The sequence below is a fragment of the Diospyros lotus genome, chromosome 13, assembly GCF_014633365.1.
Source record: "Diospyros lotus cultivar Yz01 chromosome 13, ASM1463336v1, whole genome shotgun sequence".
NCBI lineage: Eukaryota > Viridiplantae > Streptophyta > Magnoliopsida > Ericales > Ebenaceae > Diospyros > Diospyros lotus.
In genome coordinates, this window is record NC_068350.1 from 36716160 (window position 1) to 36735206 (window position 19047).

Here is a 19047-nt window from a genome sequence, read left to right on the forward strand (position 1 = left end):
GATAATATTATTATAGGATGGTAGATGTACTTGCCTATTTCTCTACCAATTTTATACAATGACCTTTATTTGTCAAGTTCTTCCAATCATATGACCTTAACTATAAAACTAGAATTCAGTCATGTTTAAAGAGAAGAATGTTTGATAGGTTTCTGAATATACTTGTCTACATGGCTTGATGCTTTGAAGATATAAAAAACATGAACTCTGAGTAATTATGACAAAAAGTAAATTACTAATTGAAGAGACAATTTGAAGTTGTACAAAGTTTGTAAGTTCTTAACTACTTATACCACAGTAAGTCTCTAATATTTATTCCTCTTTTTGCAGGCAGAAGTGAGGAGAAGAGAGGAAAGAGAAGCTGCAGAAGCTTTGAAGCGTGAACAGGAGCTTCGTGAAGCAAAGAGACAGCAGCAGAGGCTCAATTTTCTGTTGTCACAAACTGAACTTTATAGTCATTTTATGCAAAACAAATCTAGTTCACAGCCCTCTGAACCGTTGCCTGTGGGTGATGATGAATTAATTGACCAAGAAATGCTTTTGAGTTCCTCAGAACCTCAACCTGGAGATGAAGAAGATCCCGAGGAGGCTGAATTGAAAAAGGAAGCACTGAGAGCTGCTCAAGATGCAGTTTCAAAGCAGAAAAAACTAACAAGTGCATTTGACACTGAATGTTTGAGGCTGCGACAAGCTGCTGATTTGGAGGCTCCTCAGCAGGATCCGTCAATTTTGGGATCTAGCAACATAGATTTGTTGCATCCGTAAGTTCCCTGCTGCTTAATTCTTTTCCTCTGACATCATAAAGATGTTGGAGTCATTTCATATTATGTTCTTTTGATGGTATCCTGAGATGTCCATTAAAATGCTGTCAGCTCGACCATGCCTGTAAAATCATCAGTGCAGACACCAGAGTTATTCAAAGGTTCCCTCAAAGGATATCAGCTAAAAGGCCTTCAGTGGCTCGTAAATTGTTATGAACAGGTAGTCAGACTGCCCAGAGTGGTTTCATTTCAATTTGTACGCATTCCAGTATATCTCTGTGCGACTGTTAACATAGGGTGGTCTGATTTCTTCTAGGGTTTAAATGGTATTCTAGCTGATGAAATGGGTTTGGGAAAGACTATTCAAGCCATGGCTTTCTTGGCTCATTTGGCTGAAGTGAGTTAACTACTTTGTTATGTGTATGTCTGGAAAATTTATAGTTGTATAATGAATTGGCTGTGCTTGGATGTCTCCAGTATTTTTAACTTGGATTTCTCATGCCATACAGGAAAAGAATATCTGGGGGCCTTTCTTGGTTGTTGCACCTGCCTCTGTGTTGAACAATTGGGCTGATGAAATTAGCCGTTTCTGCCCTGACCTGAAAACTCTTCCCTATTGGGGTGGACTTCAAGAGCGGATGATACTTAGGAAAAACATCAACCCAAAGCGTCTCTATCGTCGGTAATTGTCTGCTAGCATGTTCATTCTTTTCCTTCTGTAGTAAGTTGATAAAATTTTACATCTTTTTTTTTTTTCAATTATATTTTAATGTTCTTTGTACCCAGGCTCAATAAACACCTACTACATGTTGAACTATTAATCTATAGAATGTCTGGAAATGTTAAAATTGGAAAGACGATAAGTTGGGGTGTGTTTGTACATCACACACATGCATGCACACCAGGTGTGAGCACTTGCTGCTATTTATGCTGGGCAGATGATGAAAATAATGGAGATAATATCTTCATGTCCAAATTATAGCACTGCATTATATAACTGGTCCTTGCTTCCTCAGTGCTGTAGAGGACCAGTCAATTTGCTTGAGACTTGTAAGGAATAGCTAGAGATCTCACATTCAAGCATTTAACTTCTAACCTTGAATGGCCTAGGTAGATAGGAAGTGGTTGACCTTTTTGATGGGTATTAAGTGCTAGTAGGGGAAGTTTGCTAGAAAAGGAATAAAAAACTCAAGGGAGGAACTTGTTCCAATGTCATGGGTATAGAACCTTTTATCTGCAAGTTTATATTCAGGAAAAAAAATCAAACATTCTGTTGAGTGAAACTTAAAGTTTCAGTTTGCATTGGCACAACCAGCCTTGAAAAGGATCCAGAAAAACACAACAGATGTGAGGAAAAGGAGAAGAGGGGGATGGTCAACCCTGTACTCTCTTCTTTTGCATTCTAAGATTTACCCTCCATGTGCTTGTTGCACCAAAATGGAACCATGGGGAGTACATATCCATGGGGCTAACAAAATAAATTTAAATAATTGCATAGTGTTTGACAAAAGTACCTCAGGAAAAATGACTATTGGCACAAGATTTGGCGATGAGATAAGATTTGGCATACTTGTGATCCCTTGTAAGTGCACATGAGATGGCAAAGAATCTTATATACTTTGTATAAAATGCTTTAAAGAACTGATTTGAAACAAAGTTTAATTAGAGAAATAACCAAAAATAATACATGGTAAAGCAATCATAAGAAAAGATGAAAAATTCTAAAGCAGTTAAACCAAATAATATATTGGTAAAAATATGGAAATGCATGGGAGAAGGGGGCAATTTTTGATTACCAAAATTATTTATTGTGATCCTTAATTATTAAGGATGCTAGACAAGTGGAGGAAGATCACTTTAGTGCTCACTTATAAGAATAAATTCCACTTAGACCTCTTGTGGTTCGGGTCATTTTTATGAAGAACCCCATATGGTTTATTTTTAGTACGGATCCCTGTGATTTGTTTTTTTTTTTTTAAATCAACCCTTTCAGTTAGTTTGAAACCCAATGACATTACCATTTCTTTTAGATGCTGTCATTTTAAAATCTATTCTGTCTTTCCCTTTCACCATCATTATCATCTCTCTCTCTCTCTCTTTATCTCTCTTTTCCGTCTTTCTTTGCAACTTCTCCACTTTGTCTCTCTCCGTTTTGTCTTTGCAATTTCTTCCTTCTCTATGCTTGGTTAATATGAGGGAGCCTTCAATTGACCATTGTAAATTCACAAATGAAGTGGCAAGCTGGGCCTTCAACTGGTTTAGTTTTTGCTTACCAATGTGTGAAAACAAGCTCCAAAAGTGTGACAAACAAAGAGGATGTCTGAGTTGAGGCTTATGTTAAAAACAGAAGCTCTGCTAAGATGAGTTGGATGGTTGGTAATATTAGAGACATGCGTGGCTGATGGTGGGAAAGCCATTGACAATGCTGAAATTGCAGGAGACATAGACGAGGATGATGTCAGATCTTTGAAGGATCTGACTGGGAACTCTCAAGAATTTGTGAGAATTCTAGAGAATTAAGGGAGAGTTTGATAGAATTCGGAGAAAGAGGGAGAAAAAGAGAGAATTGAGAGGGAGAGAGATAGAATTGAGGGAGAAATCCAGAATGATTTCAATTCAAATTTCAGCATGCCTCAATACAAGTAAGCGGGTCCTTTATATAGAGGATCCCGCGTCTTTAGCTCCCAACCAAAAGGGAGTCTTATTTATAATAATACCCCCCCTTCTAGAAGTAACTACCCAACTCCTAACCATTACACGTGAAGGCCATGCCACTTGCATGGCATATCCCCCCATCTAAGTACTTATACCATGACAAATTCCCCCCCGCTTGAGACTTTTCTTGTCCTCAAGAAATATTGAGTAGGCTGACTGCTTGGGGAAATTGCCTTAAGAGATCAGACAAGTATTCCTAAGTATTGTTGTTGTGGGGAAGTTTGGACCACTTTACCAACACTTGGATGATAGGGGTTCCATGCTTGTACAAGACTCTTCTATCTAGTATTGAGCTGGGTTCTGCTTTCATATCTGTTTCTCTTGTCAGTTGGGGTAGGTTGGAAGCTACCTACTGTGCTCCCATTGATCTCTTGAGCATAGTTCTGAAAGGCGAGAGGCGCAGCGAGGCGCAAAGGGTCTTGGAGCCTGAGGCGCGAGGCGTGCCTTTTAGAAAAAAAATTCAAAATATTGTAAAATCATAAACAACTATCAAATTATCAATAATAACACATTCATATCATTCATGATTCATTATCTTCAAATTATAAACTAACAACATCAAAATTGATTCATTCACGATGCAAATTCTAAACTAGAAATATAATCAAAGTTCAAATTTAAAGTCTCAAACTCAAACAAGTACCAATCATAATGCAAAGTTCTAAACAAACATATAAACACTACAAGTTCACAATCAATATAAAGAAGTTTTAATCAATCATCATCAAGGAGATCATCAACATCAAGGTCAATATCTTCATCATCCATTTCAATCACCCCTTCATCTTCTTCTTCATCTCCCAATTCTTCTCCCTCTTCCAAGTCTTCATCATCTTCAGTCTCTGCCTCACTTTCCTCCTCTTCTTTAATCTCCTGAGTTACTCGTCGCTTTGAAGTCGAAGCCGAAGTTGAACCCGATTGTGATAAAGTTTGTTTAATTCTAAATCGATAACTAGGCTCTCCAACTCCTGCAGCCGCAATGACATTACTCCATGTCAACTCATCCCCAATGTCATCTGGAAAAACAGTTTCATCATCTTTATCATTCTCCTCATCAAATTTTCTAGTCAACCATTCATTGCTTTCATCAATGTGGGTCAATATGATAGGGTCAATGGTATCACGCATTTGATACCGACGCTTCAATGCTCTATTGTATTTCACAAACACCAAGTCGTTTAAACGAAGTATATCAAGCCTGTTTCTACATTTAGTATGAAGCTGCAACAATTTATGCAAAAACATACTAAGAATAAGCTACATGAAACAAACCAACCTACCTTGTTTGATCAATGTTGGTAGTGCAAAATCATTCTCACCCAACCTTGTTTGCTTTCCTTTGCCCCTGCTTTTCAACACATTAACTTCTGGGTCTTTAAGAAAAATATCAAGTGGACCCTTTTGTGTTGGCCCTTTAACACTACCAACACTATTATTACCGCTTCCACTTCCGGTAGATACATTGGGTCTTTTTCTACTTTGAGGCAGCGGCTCATCATCATCATCATCATACCCTTCACTAAATTGAAGATCATCATCTAACGATGCCATATTTCACTCATCCCTGTTATTTTTCTTCTTTTGCATGTACTCTCCAATCTCTTCTTTTACTGATGGAGGACATTTTGGACAAGCTTTAGTATTCCTAAAACCACCCATAAGATGTTGTTTTGCCTGAAATATACCAACTTTTGTTACTTTACGACAAAATTTACATGTGGTGATATTTCTATCATTAGGATCAGCTTCAAAATAATTCCATGACGGGTCAGTTTTGGAAGTGGTTGACGACATTTATTAGGCTGCTGCAACATAGTTTCAACTTCCACAAAATTCTCCAATCAACATGAAAACAACAACGGTATAAACTATAAAGAGAGAGTAGGAACCGGCAAGAGAAATTAAGCAAGATTGCAAGAAATAATCAAATAAAAAACAAGTAAAGAACTCACAAGAGCAGGCTGGAACCAAGAAGAGGGGAGGCTGGAATGGAACCAAGATTGACATCTACTTTCGGTGGGCAGCGGGCTGCTTAACAGCTTGAACTTGAAGAGAGGAGGAGAAGAGAGGAGAGGAAGAAAGGAGAAGAGCGTGAGCAGAGGAGAATAGAGGAAGAGGGCGCGGCTGGAGAGGAGAGGAAGAGAGGAGGCAGGCGTGGCTGGAGAGGAAAGGAAGAGGAAGATTGGGCCGAGCTGGAAAGGAGAGAAAGAAGAAGATCGGGCCGAACTGGAGAGGAAGATAGGATGCGGCTGGAGAGGAAGATAGGATGTGGCTGGAGAGGAGAGGAAGATCGGGCGAGTAGGAGAGGAGAGGAAGAGAGGAGGCGGGCATGGCTGGGGCTAGAGAGGGAGAGGAAGATCAGGCGAGCTGGAGAGGATGTGGGCGCGGTTGGACGCTGGAGTCGGGAGGAGTGAGGAGCGATTGGGCTGCCAGGTTTTGATTAAAAGACCTAAGTTTCATGAGGCGCGCAAGGCGAGGGCCTAGCCAAAATCGCCTCGCCTTGAGCTAGGCGAGGTGCCAAATTGGCGCCTTGTGCCTAGGCGTGCCTTTGATAACTATGATTAAGTGGCAACCAAGGGTTAAAAAGAATGTTGCCTTTTCCAGAAATAGGAATAGAGGCTCCGTTTGTAATGGTAATTTGTTTAGTGGTTTCAAGGGTTTCATAGGTTTCAAAAACATGGAAATGAGGGGTCATATGATTAGTGGCTCCTAAATCAAGGATCCACATGTTATTCCTATCAGATTTAGAAGCTGAAAAAGTCTCATAGGTTAGGGTTTTACCTTGTTGCACCAATGAGCAAGATGCTCCATCTTGGAATGTCCGAAGAAAGGCCTTTAGCTTGCCTAGCTCCTTTGGATTTAATTGAATAGGATCAACCTCAATTGGGTCTCCTTTATCAGCTACTTCCTTTGGATCCTTATTGGAGAGATAGCTTTGATGCTTCATGTTTTTGAAGCCTCCAATCCTGCTTTTTTTTCATGCAATTTGAAGCATGTTTTCCTAGTATGTCGTGGCTTCTTGCAATAACTGCACCATTGCCCCTCACGATTAGAACTACGGTTTTGGACGACTAGTTTTCCAGATTTGACTACCCCTCCTTCTTTGTTGCTAATCATTAGTGCTGAACCTTCAGAGCTATGCTCTATAAGCATGGCACATCTTCAGATTTCCTCACTCTTAATGATAGCAAAAACTTCATTTAAATTCGGAAGTTTGTCCCTACTAAGAACTTGAATCCTTACTTGATCAAACTCATGATTTAGACCTGCTAGAAACTCAACAATCCGGTCTCTTCGAAGATCTGATTGAGGGTGGTAGCATCCCCACTGCACACCATCTTTATAGCTTGATAGTGATCCAGCTCCAACCAAAACCCTTTTATCTTGTTGTAGTACTTAGTGATTGTTGACTGACCTTGTTTAGTAGATCTTATCTTAGTTTTTACCTCAAAAATCATTGAAGCATCCTTGACCTTGGAGTATGTTTGCTGAACTGTCTCTCATATCGCCCTTGCCGTGCTCAAGAACATAAAATTCTTGTTGATTTTTAGCTGCATAGCACTCCATAGCTAAGACATGATGCGGGAGTCTTCCACATCCTAGGCTGTGAAGGCTGGATCTGCCTTCTTTGATGGAAGTCCTGTTAGGTGGTTGCCTTTCTTGCGACCTTTGAGAAACTTCTTGATAAGTTGAGCCCATTGAAGATAATTCCTACCGTCTAACCGATAGGACTGATGAACACTAGGTAATTCACCAACTACATTGAATTGATCAACTGGAATTACATTTCCAAATGTTATGGTAGGGGCAACAACTTCAGAGGTTTCAGTCATGATCTCCGGACAAGTTGAAAGAAGCAATAAAGGCTTTGATGAAAGAAGAGGAGCTTTAGATAGAATGAAGAAGGGGTGTGCAATAAAGGCACTAGGGTTTTAGGCGTATCAGGCTGAGATCAAGTGCTCTGATACCATGTAGAGAAAAAAAATACGTCTCCTTTCTTCATTAATCCAATATACACAAGCAAGGTCCTTTTATAGAGGATAGGAACGACCCAAAAAGAAACTATACAAATTTAGAAGCAATAGACTATAAGCATTTCATCTACAAACACTACCAAAAAACATATATACATTTTTAAGAAAGCTATAGCATTAAGAAAGTTTCCTAAGTTTAACTTAGGAAACTTCTTAATATATCAAGGCCGTTGCCTCCTTAATTGATCTGTTGCTCCTTGATTAGCCTACTATCAACTGGATTGATATGGTAAGCTATTGTCATGCACATGCACACATAGATCACCATATATCACGAACATACCGGCTCATATAATCCCACTATTCACAACAGAAAATGACCAAATCCATAGAGGGTTTAGGTGAAATTTACCCTTATAAGTGTTGAAATATTTACCTAAGGATTAGACATATGGTCACGGGAGAGGAAGGACAAATAGAAGGTATTAGATTAAATCTTCTAGAAGCCTGTTAGTTAGGGATATATTTGTAACTGCTGGCGATTATTGGAGTCCTTGTAAATCCCGCCCTCTACAGTTTATAAATAGAGGGTTCGGGAGTCTTATTTTTACTCTCAATTCGTTTTTATTCTGTCTCGTGAAAAGAGTATGTGTTGTGGGTATGTGGAGAGTAAAGTGGTATTACTTTGTAATCTCCGGGTAGGGCAACTTGGTAATAGGGCTAAGAGAGAAACCAGTGCATGTAATCTTTGTTTTTGACATTCAAGATAGTGAAGAACGTGATCACCTTAGTTTGGATGTAGGTTCTCCATCTAGGAGTTTTGAACCAGGATAAATCCTTTGTCTTGTGTGTGAATGTTTTTGATTGTGCGTTGTTCTCTTGTATTCTTATTTCTGTTCTATCATTGAGTGAGGAATTGTATTTGTCTTGAGGGAGATTTGAGTGTGTGTCGATGAGAATTGCTACAAGAATCTAGTATCAGAGTGGATGTTCTTCACACATTTAATATTTCCAGGAAGACTCCTTTGACCAAGATTCTGCTCAATATGAAGAAAGTGAGGAAGAGAGTGATGTCAATTTTAGTCTAGGTGACCAGCCTGATACCTCTAGGTATAGTGTGGCTAGGGATAGACAACAAAGAAGTAGAAGGCCACCTCTTAGATATGGATTTTTAGATCTGGTGTCATATGCATTGTCAAGTGCATCCGAAGTTGTAGGAGAAGAGCCTCTCACCTTTGAGGAAGCAGTGTCATCAAAGGATGAAAAATTATGGATGGAAGCCATGAAAGCTGAAATTGAATCCTTGAGGAAGAACTAGACATGGATATTGGTTGATAAGCCTCAAGGACAAGGGTTATTAAGTTGTAAATGGCTCTATAAGATCAAGGAAGGTGCTGGGAGCAATCCAAAACCTAGGTACAAGGCTAGGTTAGTTGCTAGAGGGTTCACCCAAGTCCCAGGTATAGACTTCAATGAGGTTTTCTCACCAGTTGTGAGACATACCTCAATTAGGGTGCTGCTTGCTATAACTGCCCACTTAAACTTAAAATTAGAACAAATCGATGTTACTACAGCCTTTCTCCATGGAGACCTAGAGGAGAGGATATTAATGGAACAACCTAAAGGCTTTGAATCTAGAGGAAAGGCGGAGAAGGTATGCTTGCTTAAGAAGTCACTCTATGGGCTTAAGCAATCACCAAGACAATGATATAGGAAATTCAACTTGGTAATGTTAAACCAAGGATATAAAAGAAGTTCCTATGATAGCTGTGTTTATTTTAAACATATATCACCTAGTGTTTCAATCTACTTGCTCTTTTATGTGGATGATATGCTCATAGCAAGTCAATATGAGAAAGAAATTCAGCAATTGAAGCTGAAATTGAAGTCAGAATTTGAGATGAAGGAGCTAGGGGAAGCAAAGAAAATTCTAGGGATAGAAATTTCCAGAAATAAACAGCATAGAAAATTATACCTTTCCCAAAAATCCTATCTAGAAAAGCTAATCAAAAGGTTTGGAATGGCAGATGCAAAGGCAGTCAATATGCCATTCGCTCAACATTTTAAATTATCCTCAGATTAGTCTCCAAAAGATGAAGAAAGTACGAAGGAAATGATTGATATTCCTTTCTTTAGTGCTGTGGGTGGTCTAATGTATAGCATGGTGTGCACAAGGCCTGATTTTGCTCACGCAATGAGTATTGTGAGCAAATTTATGGCAAATCATGGGAAAGTACACTGGAATGCAGTTAAGTGGGTGTTTAGGTATGTAAAAGGGTCTAGCAGCATGGTTTTGTCCTATGGTGGAGCAAATATAGGAGAATCAGCCAGCATCTTAGGGTATTCGGATGCTAATTATGCTGCTGATTTAGATAAAAGAAGATCCACAATTGGGTATGTATTTAAGTTGTGGAATTCTACTATCAGTTGGAAATCAAGCCTCCAACATGTGGTGGCTTTATTAACAATTGAAGCAAAATATATAGCAGTATTAGAGGCAATTAAAGAAGCCATGTGGATGAAAGGCCTAACTAGTGAGCTCCTAGGAACTATAATGCATGCCACTTTGATGTGTGATAGTCAAAGTGCCATACATTTGTCCAAAGAACCAAGCTCACCATGAAAGGACGAAGCATATAGATGTTCGTCACCATTTTATTAGGGAAATATTGGATAAAAAGGAAATTTTACTAATAAAGGTTGCAAGTGATGATAATGCTGCAGATATATTCACAAAAGCAGTTCCTATGGCAAAGTTGAAGCATTGTTTGAAGTTGCTACAAATGCGTGAAGAGGTTGGAGAAGAAGATCAAATCAAGTATGGTCTGTATGCAGGTGGCTATCCTGAAATAGTCAAATCCTATGCAAATGGTGGAGAATAAGAATAAATGAGTGCTCAAAGTTGTGAAAATTATAGAAGAATCAAGCTAATAAGCCGCATTATGAAATTTTAGGTGAGACTGATTGTGTAAGGGTTAAGAAGAGAAACCAATGTGTCTGAAAATTAATTTGGTTTCATGCCTTGTAGGTTAACAATGGAAGTTAATAATTGGCGAGGCACCTAATGAAAAGATATAGAGATAAAATGACTTATATATGGTGTTTATAGATTTAGAAAAAAACTTACAACAAAGTCCCTAGAGAAGTCTTAAGGAGGGTTACGAAATGCTTATATATAGGCTAAGGAAGACATGCACCATGGAGTAGAGACATGTTTCATAACATATGCAGGAGATACTAAGATTTTTCCAATTACAATTGGATTACATCAAGGATTTGCACTATAAGCCCTTATCTTTTTGGCTAGTAATGGATGAACTCACTAAATGTGTCCAAGTAGAAGTGCTTAGGAGTAGGCATGTGCTATTTGCAGGTGAAAGAAGAGAAGGTGTAGGCTTAGCTATTTGCATCGTCTTGGTGGATGAAACAAGAGGAGTGAATACTAAACTTAAGATATGGAGCAATACTTTAAAATCTAGAGGTTTTAAGTTGAGTAGATTGAAAACGGAATATGTGGAATTTAAGTTTAGTAGAAGTAAAAAAAGTATAGTTGATGTTTATGGTGAAACTTGAAGATAAAGTCATCTCAAGAAAAGATCAATTTAGATATCTAGCATTAATCATCCAAAAAGTTGGAGGGATTAATGAGCATGTTATCCATATAATTAAGGCAAGGTGGTTAAGAGGAGCAAGCACATCTGGCATTTTATGCAACAGTAAAATTCTATTAAACGTAGAAGAAAAATGTTATAAGACTAGCTTTGTTGTATGGTATAAAATTTTGGTAAGTAAAGCAACAACATATGCAAGGTACAAGCATAATGATGATGAGAATGTTAAGAGGGATGTGCAACCATGTAAGAAAAAATTATTCATAATAAGGTTGGAGTGGCTTATATTGCAGATAAGATATGTGGGACACAATTAAGATAGTTTAGTCATATAAAAAAAAGACCATAGTGACTCTTGCGAAGAGAGCGGATGGAATGGAATGAGTGTTTTGCAAAAGAGGTATAGGAAGACCAAGAAAAGCTCGGTATCATATCTGAATCCCACACATTACGAAGCAAATACTCATTGGACACGTAAAAATATGTTTTGGACATGACACACAACATATCTAATGTTGTTCATTTGTGGGAGGTGCTGCATCCAATGGCTATGTTTTGGTTCAATTTGGGAATACTTAATCTTTTGAGTTCTTTGTTTTCACTTTTTTTGTTTTGTTTTGTTTAACGAATATTGGATGTGGATAGGTATTTCTAAATTATAATGATGTATTGGATTATGAGCATCCTTGGGCTGTGAATGCATGGTTCAAATATCTTTTATATTTCTCTTGTAATGGTACATAATCAATGAAATAATGGTACTTTATATTTTAAACGGTGTTGAATTTTATGAATTGAATGGAATATCCCATTTTGAATTAGCTTATAATGTTTGGTGTTTTCCATATGTTTATTCTTATGGGCAAAAATAAAAAACCACCCCTGGGGTTTTAAGAAACTGCAAGGACACCCGTGCACTATTGAAAATTCATGTTTTCCACCCTATAAAAAAATTGTTGGCATTAAGTGTAACGGTGTGATGGCAAAATTGTCTTTTTGGAAGACCTCTGGCCATGTGCGTCTGAACAACAAGGATGAATTAAGAAATCAAGTACACATGCAAATTTAGAATGAAAAAACGGGAAACAAAAAGAAATCAAGCAAGCAACTTTATAATTATATAAAAACATTTTTATAGGGATAAATTAAATTCAATATACACACAAAATCAAGTAACGAAGAAACATTATTATATTCAATCACATATTAGTAACTGGTGTAGTAAAACAAATGTTTTGTGAAGAATGTCAACAATGAAACCAACATACATACACCCACAATGTGATTAACAAACATACAACTCTAAAAATTGACAAATATAACAAGCAACATACATGGGTCCAGAGTAAAATATTTGGTAGCTAATTTTAAAAAAAATTAGAAAATCGAACTATCGTATCCTATTTTTTCCCATCCCCATGGTAATCACATGAGCCATAGACTCCCTATGCGAAATCAACATTCCAACATCACCATACAAATATATTTGCAGACCCATATACTTGCAAAAATTAGAAAAAAAAAATAGTATCTAGTTGAGGGACGGGTTTTTCAACTTGAATAGGTGTCCATTCTATGTCAGTCTCTACAGTTTTGAAACCACGTTCTCCATGTTTATTAAAAATCCTCAGAAATTACATATCTATCACAACCTCCACTTTATCATCTTCCCAAGGAAGTTTGACAAATACTTTGCACATATCAGCCCCATCTAATCCATCACCAAGAGCCAGGTTCTTCACATGTTTAATTAACACAATCAAACTAATACATTCAGAATTTACTAGGGGCATATCATATAATTCACCTAAGAAAGTCACTTTCAGTCGGAATAACCCCATATTGGCTTGTACAAGTACACATAAAAATTTAGAATAATATATACCTCCAATTATCAGTACACATACAAATTCAGAATGAAAAAAAACCAACAGTAACAATTTCTAGCAGCTGAAAATTTATTAATCAATTTTCCTTTTTTTTTTTCATTTCATTGCTTTTTTTTGTTCTAATTATTTATTCGTTTTAGTCATTTACATGGGTCTCATAGGGGTACTTTGGTACATTTGATTGTCACCAGATTCCAAGGCATACAGATTCTTAATAGCAAGGTCCTCTATACTACACCTGTTAATTCACAAGGTGGAAAACATGGATTTTCAATAGTGCAAGGGTGTCCTTGCAGTTTCTTAAAACCCCAGGGGTGGTTTTTGATTTTTGCCCTTATTCTTATCGACAAATCTAATTGAAGTTTAGTTCTTTTTGCTGTATTAGCATGTATTCTCATTTTTTTCAAATCACTGTATCCTGTGATCGCATCTATTTCTGTGCTAATGTTTGCTTCTGCATCTTATAACTTATATAAAACTCCATTTTTACATCTTTCGTAATGTTCCTGTTATTGTTTCCCCCACACCCCCCAGTGAACACATGGAAGCTGCATTCTGAGCTTTGTTTTACCCTCGAGTCCCACCCACCTGCCAGTCGCTTACACTAAGTAACTGTGCATAAGCCACTAAACTACATAGTAAATAGAAGAGAGCATTCTCTACAAATGTGTGTCGACCTGACAGTAGAAGTAACTGAGCCACTTAACCATTTGCCGTCTTACATGAAACACCTACTCAGATCGGATAACTGATTGTACTTGACCCACAAAAATAAGGAGAAACTAAAAGTGGCAGCAGAGCATAGAAAGGGAGGAAATAAACATCTGATCCCCTCAAAGTGTAGGATGCCATTGGAAAATGACTGGGTTCTTTGGAAGCCAGAAGTATGTCATATATTTTGAATCAGAGCAGATAGTTCAAGGGAAAAAAATCCAGCTAAAGAATGCATTTTAGTAGCATATTGAAAGCAAACAATAATTCTGGAACCTTCAAAATAATGCTGCTCATTGAAGATCCATTAGGTCTTCAAGTAACTCTAGATTTTAGATGCTTCTTTTGTGATTAACTACAAACATTTGTTGACTTGTTGAGGTTCCTCATTCTGCATTCAGAAGTCCCCCCCCCCTCCTCACTCACACACACACACAGAAAAAAACAATTAATCTTAATGCCTGTGTCTCAAAGTTGCAATGTATTGTATTCCAATTTAACATTTAGCTCTTCTTTTCTCTTGTCAGTGAAGCTGGATTTCACATTCTCATTACCAGCTACCAGTTGCTAGTGTCTGATGAGAAGTACTTCCGTCGAGTGAAATGGCAATACATGGTATTAGATGAAGCCCAGGCAATTAAAAGTTCAAACAGGTTTGGAGTTGCTTCCTTAAAGTTACTTTGTGGTTTGACCTAATGTTTCATTTTTTGTAGATGGGTTCATTACTTCCCCATTACTTTTTATGTTGGTTTTAGTGGTGTGCTTTTGTTTGTTGTCCTGATGCGCCACTCAAATAAATAAATATGAATAAAACTAGTTTCCTAACAGGCACTGTTGTTAGAATCGTACAATTAACGATTCGAATCATACGATTCGACTCAATTCATATAGAAATCAAGTCAAATCTATAGGGTGAATCGAAAATCCTTTAGAATTGACCGTGAATTGCATGATTCATCCGATTCATGCGACTTCGTCTACATGTGCACTTTAATCAAATATTTGTTTGATTTAACTATCGTTGAAGACAAAGAAGATGATTTAAATGATGAAGCTCTTGAACTTGAAGATGAAGATGATTGATAACTAGTGATGATTATGGACAATGGAGTTTATTAGTCACCTAACAGTTTTTTTTTTTTTTCTAGCTTGTTATTTTGAAAGTGGTTTGGTTTGGTGTAATTTGAATTTAAAGGCAACATGAATATAGTTTTTCCTTTTGGTATAATTTTAAACTTAACAAATATATTTAGAAGTATTATTTATCTATTTATATTTAAAAGAATTGATCATGATGGGCACATTATTTATTTTCTATGGATATATATTATTTATAGTTAAAATTAAGAATGTGTACTGAATTTTACGATTTGATTCTCAATTCACAATTCATAAAATAAGGATTTCAATTCTTGGTTCGAATCTCAATTTAGCAACAATGCTAATAGGCACTTAAAGCCAGTTTTCTTATTTTTGTATTTTCAGTTGAACCTTATACATGTTTGTTTGACATATTGCTGACTATTTCCTAAGCTTATGCACTTTGTAATTACAGTAACTACTTGATATTTGATGCGGTCACCAATCAAGACTCGGCTTAAGGCCGACTCAACCAAACTGGAACAGTATCACCATAATAGTAGCACCAGAATAGTATTTTAATATTTCATAAGTTTTAGGATTCTACTTGATTTAGGATTTTACTTCATATTTCTACTTGATTTAGAATTCTATTTCATGTTTGATTAGAGTTTTATTTTTATTAGGATTTTAGTTAAATTTTACTTGGGATTTATTTCTATTATGATTCTAGTTGACTTTTACTTTGGATTTATTTCTATTAGGATTCTAGTTGAATTTTAATTACAAATATTAGATGGATTTGGATTAGCCAAACACTATAAATATACCTAGAAGTTAGGGGTTGTAATTAAGTTTTCTCAATTCAAAATTTAGCAACTTATTTGGCTTTTCTTAGCAAAACAGTATTGTTTTTGCGCCTTTTTGAAAGCCGAGTTTCGGTCATTGAAGTTTGTTTTTTTAAAGGGTTTATTTTAATGTGTTTTTTTCACACACGCGCTACTAGCTGCGTCAATATTATAAATCTACTTAATGCCCTACCCAACTATTTTGTTTTCTTCTTTTTCTTTTAGCACAAATGTTTAACATGTGGCTGACACATTCTTCTAAAGCTTTATATGTTTAGCTTCTATTCCTTTTTATTTTTTGCTTAGTTACTTCAATTCCTTTTACTCATAGTTCTTGTTCACTTTGATCTTACAGTATAAGGTGGAAGACATTGCTCAGTTTCAATTGTCGGAACCGCTTGCTTCTGACTGGTACACCAATCCAGAATAACATGGCAGAGTTGTGGGCTCTGCTACATTTCATTATGCCAACCTTATTTGACAGCCATGAACAGTTTAATGAGTGGTTTTCAAAAGGGTATGTTCCATTACAGAAGAGTCTACAAAAATTGAAGTGTTTCACTAAGAGGATTTGTTTCTTATTTTTTTTTTATGATTTAATATCAGGATTGAGAGTCATGCTGAGCACGGGGGCACTTTAAATGAGCACCAGCTTAACAGATTGGTGAGTAGGCTCCTAGTTTTTGCACTTTATTGTTAAGTTGTCTGAAGATTAAGTTCTATAGCATGTCTTATTATGTCATCTGAAAAATACTTGTTAAAAGAATGATGTCTTTTGAAAACACAAACTGAAGCTTGTATTTTTGTTTCCTTTTGTAATTTCATTTTAATTTTGAAGTTGCTGCTATCCTCCTTGGTTGAATTTGGATTAAGCACTAAATGATGATATCTTTTCCCTGCTCAAAAAAACTGAATATGAAATCATTGAAATGATTTTTCTTCTAGTTCCTAAATGTTGGGCTCTGATGATAAATATCCTTCCGTTTTCTGTATGCCATTTTGTGAGTAAAGATTTGCTGATTTGCCCTCCAATGTCTCTGTAAAAATCTCCGCATCCAAAATTCTCTTTGGATGCCCCCTATCTTCCCTTTCAGTAATTCATTAATTCCATATATGCTGATTCTTTGCTTGCCTGTTCAAGCCAATACATATTATCATGTTTTGAAGATTTAAATTCATCATCCAGCTGCCTGGATTTTTGAACTGACTTAAGAACTGGATTTCACAATTTATCTCAACTACCTCAATTCCAACTCCTTGGGAATAAGTACAAGGATCTATTTCTCCAATTGGCTCAAGTATATTTCTAATTCAACCAAGGCATTGCCAATAATATCTTTTCTTGCAGCCTTAAATTAGGTGTTTTCATCTTCTCCTACCACTTTTGGCACCTTCAACCAGAACCAACTTGTGAACACACATCGGCTTGTTTTGTTGGTCTACTTTGAATTTCACAAGCTCTACCTGGTTGAAACGAATGATGCTTCCAGTTACCCCAGTTAGCAGTATATCACTAGTTCCATTATGTATTATAATGCCCCTCGTCCATGTTAGCAGCACATGTTGCTAAACCTATCTAATGTTCTGTCTTTTATGCTGGCATTCTATCTCATAACTTGAAGCCAACATATACACATTATGAAACTATTCAATTGACTTGCCAGGAAGTTTGTTGATCTAAAATTGGAATTATTAAATTCTAATGTCTGATATTTGATTTAGGTTTTATTTAAAATTTAGAATTTAAATTTTATCTTTGATATGATTTATTTAGATTTTACATTTTATTTTAGAAATATTTGTTTGCAAGCTTGAATCATCTTGTAGTTTCCACCTAAAACCAAGATTAGGATGTAGTCAGACAATCAGCTTGTTGATTTTGAATAAAATAAATTGTTGAATTGTTGATTGTCCCCTCCCTCCCCCCCTCTCTCTCTCTCTGGTTTCCTTTCCCCATACTACTACTTCTTCTCCTCCTTACCCCAATTTCTCCTCTTCTTTTTCTATTTTTTCCCCTAAGTTTTCTCTTCTTTTTCAATCTTTTGCAAATTTTTATCTGTCCTGCATGATTTGTGAGTATGGAACACTCTATACATTGGGGTTATAATTTTTTTGAATGATGTTCTTCCTCACCTTTCCTGCTTCATGGATGTTTGATCCAAAGAACCAGAAATTATTGTTCAGTCAAGTTCCAGTGTGTCATACCTCTCAATCTTCATTCTATTTGATAAATCCCTAACCTGTCGTCTTAATCCGTTGTTTTGTTGTATGCTGTAGTGAAAAAAATCTCAAATACTTTAGTGAGATTTAGCTCCATATTCAAGGGCAAGGTTGAGAAAGACTGGCAGATAGCGCTATTGATTGCTCTATTTTCTGTCAAAATATGGTGATTCTGTTGTACATACTAGATGGCTAATCATATATGCTACACGCCCTCTTCTTCATTTTCCAAAGTATTGTGCATAGAAGATTTGATGCTTGGGCAAGGGTATGAGACAAGTTTTTAAGGCAGCCAGGATTTATGTATAGAAAGTTGAGTCTATCATTCCAAGTGTCTAAAAATCTATTTTATGCAGAATATACTCTGTTAATTCATAAATTTTGTCTTCTTTGAAATAAAAAATATCTTAGAAACACAATATCTAGTTAGGAAGGGCATCCTTTGTAAAATTTTGCCACATTGTTCTTTTTGTATGGATTTATACAGTGGCAGACACTCTAAACTCTGTGGGGTCAATTGACCTCACTGTTTTTTTTTTTTTCACTTTACATGGTATAGGTAAAATTGTGTAAAATTCAAAATTAATTTTAGTTTCACCCTACTGGAAAAAATAAAAATTTTATAATGACCCCACTCAGAAAATTACAAGAATTAATTAAGAAAAATTGTCATTTGTAATTGGTTAAATCCTTTGATTTTGTGTTTAATTTACAATTAATGAAAAATGTGTTTGAAATAATTACAAATAAATTGTTAAAGGCTTTGCAGAGGGAAGATTAGTACATTTGTTAGTTAAGATTTTTCATTTGTGAGAAACATGAAATTAGAATATTAATTTGTCACTTCAATTTTCTTCATTTTGTGATAAATATGAAATTATGGTTCATATATAACATAGATGATGCATGTGTGAAACCTAAAAGATCAATGTGCAAATCTACAAATGTTACAATTTTGCATCATTACCAAGTTGAATTATGTTATACCATTATAAATAAGCAACCTCAATAGCTTATTAACTGTTTTGATGATATTAATATTGAGTTGCTCCTTTGCATGGCCTTGAAGATAAGTTATTTTTTTTTTTCTAATCAATGAGAGCACAACCACTACCGTTTGGTTGTGTACAAACTAATTAACTCAAAGGCAAGCATAATAACTCACAAACCACGAACACCACTAGGTAAACACAAAAATTTGTTTGAACTCGGCACGCCCCCCCCCCCCCCAAAAGAAA

At 36.2% G+C, this 19047-nt stretch overlaps 1 protein-coding gene across 2 annotated transcripts in view; it reads left to right on the forward strand.

Moving 5' to 3' along the window:
- Positions 1-19047, forward strand: part of LOC127788591 (chromatin-remodeling ATPase INO80) — a 33634-nt gene that overhangs the window by 2720 nt on the left and 11867 nt on the right. For both annotated transcript variants that reach the window (XM_052317054.1, XM_052317055.1), the window contains exons 7-13: positions 331-761; positions 873-981; positions 1078-1158; positions 1271-1443; positions 14189-14314; positions 15945-16106; positions 16196-16253. In XM_052317054.1, coding sequence (XP_052173014.1) covers positions 331-761; positions 873-981; positions 1078-1158; positions 1271-1443; positions 14189-14314; positions 15945-16106; positions 16196-16253 — 1140 coding nt within the window. The remainder of the gene's footprint in view (positions 1-330; positions 762-872; positions 982-1077; positions 1159-1270; positions 1444-14188; positions 14315-15944; positions 16107-16195; positions 16254-19047) is intronic.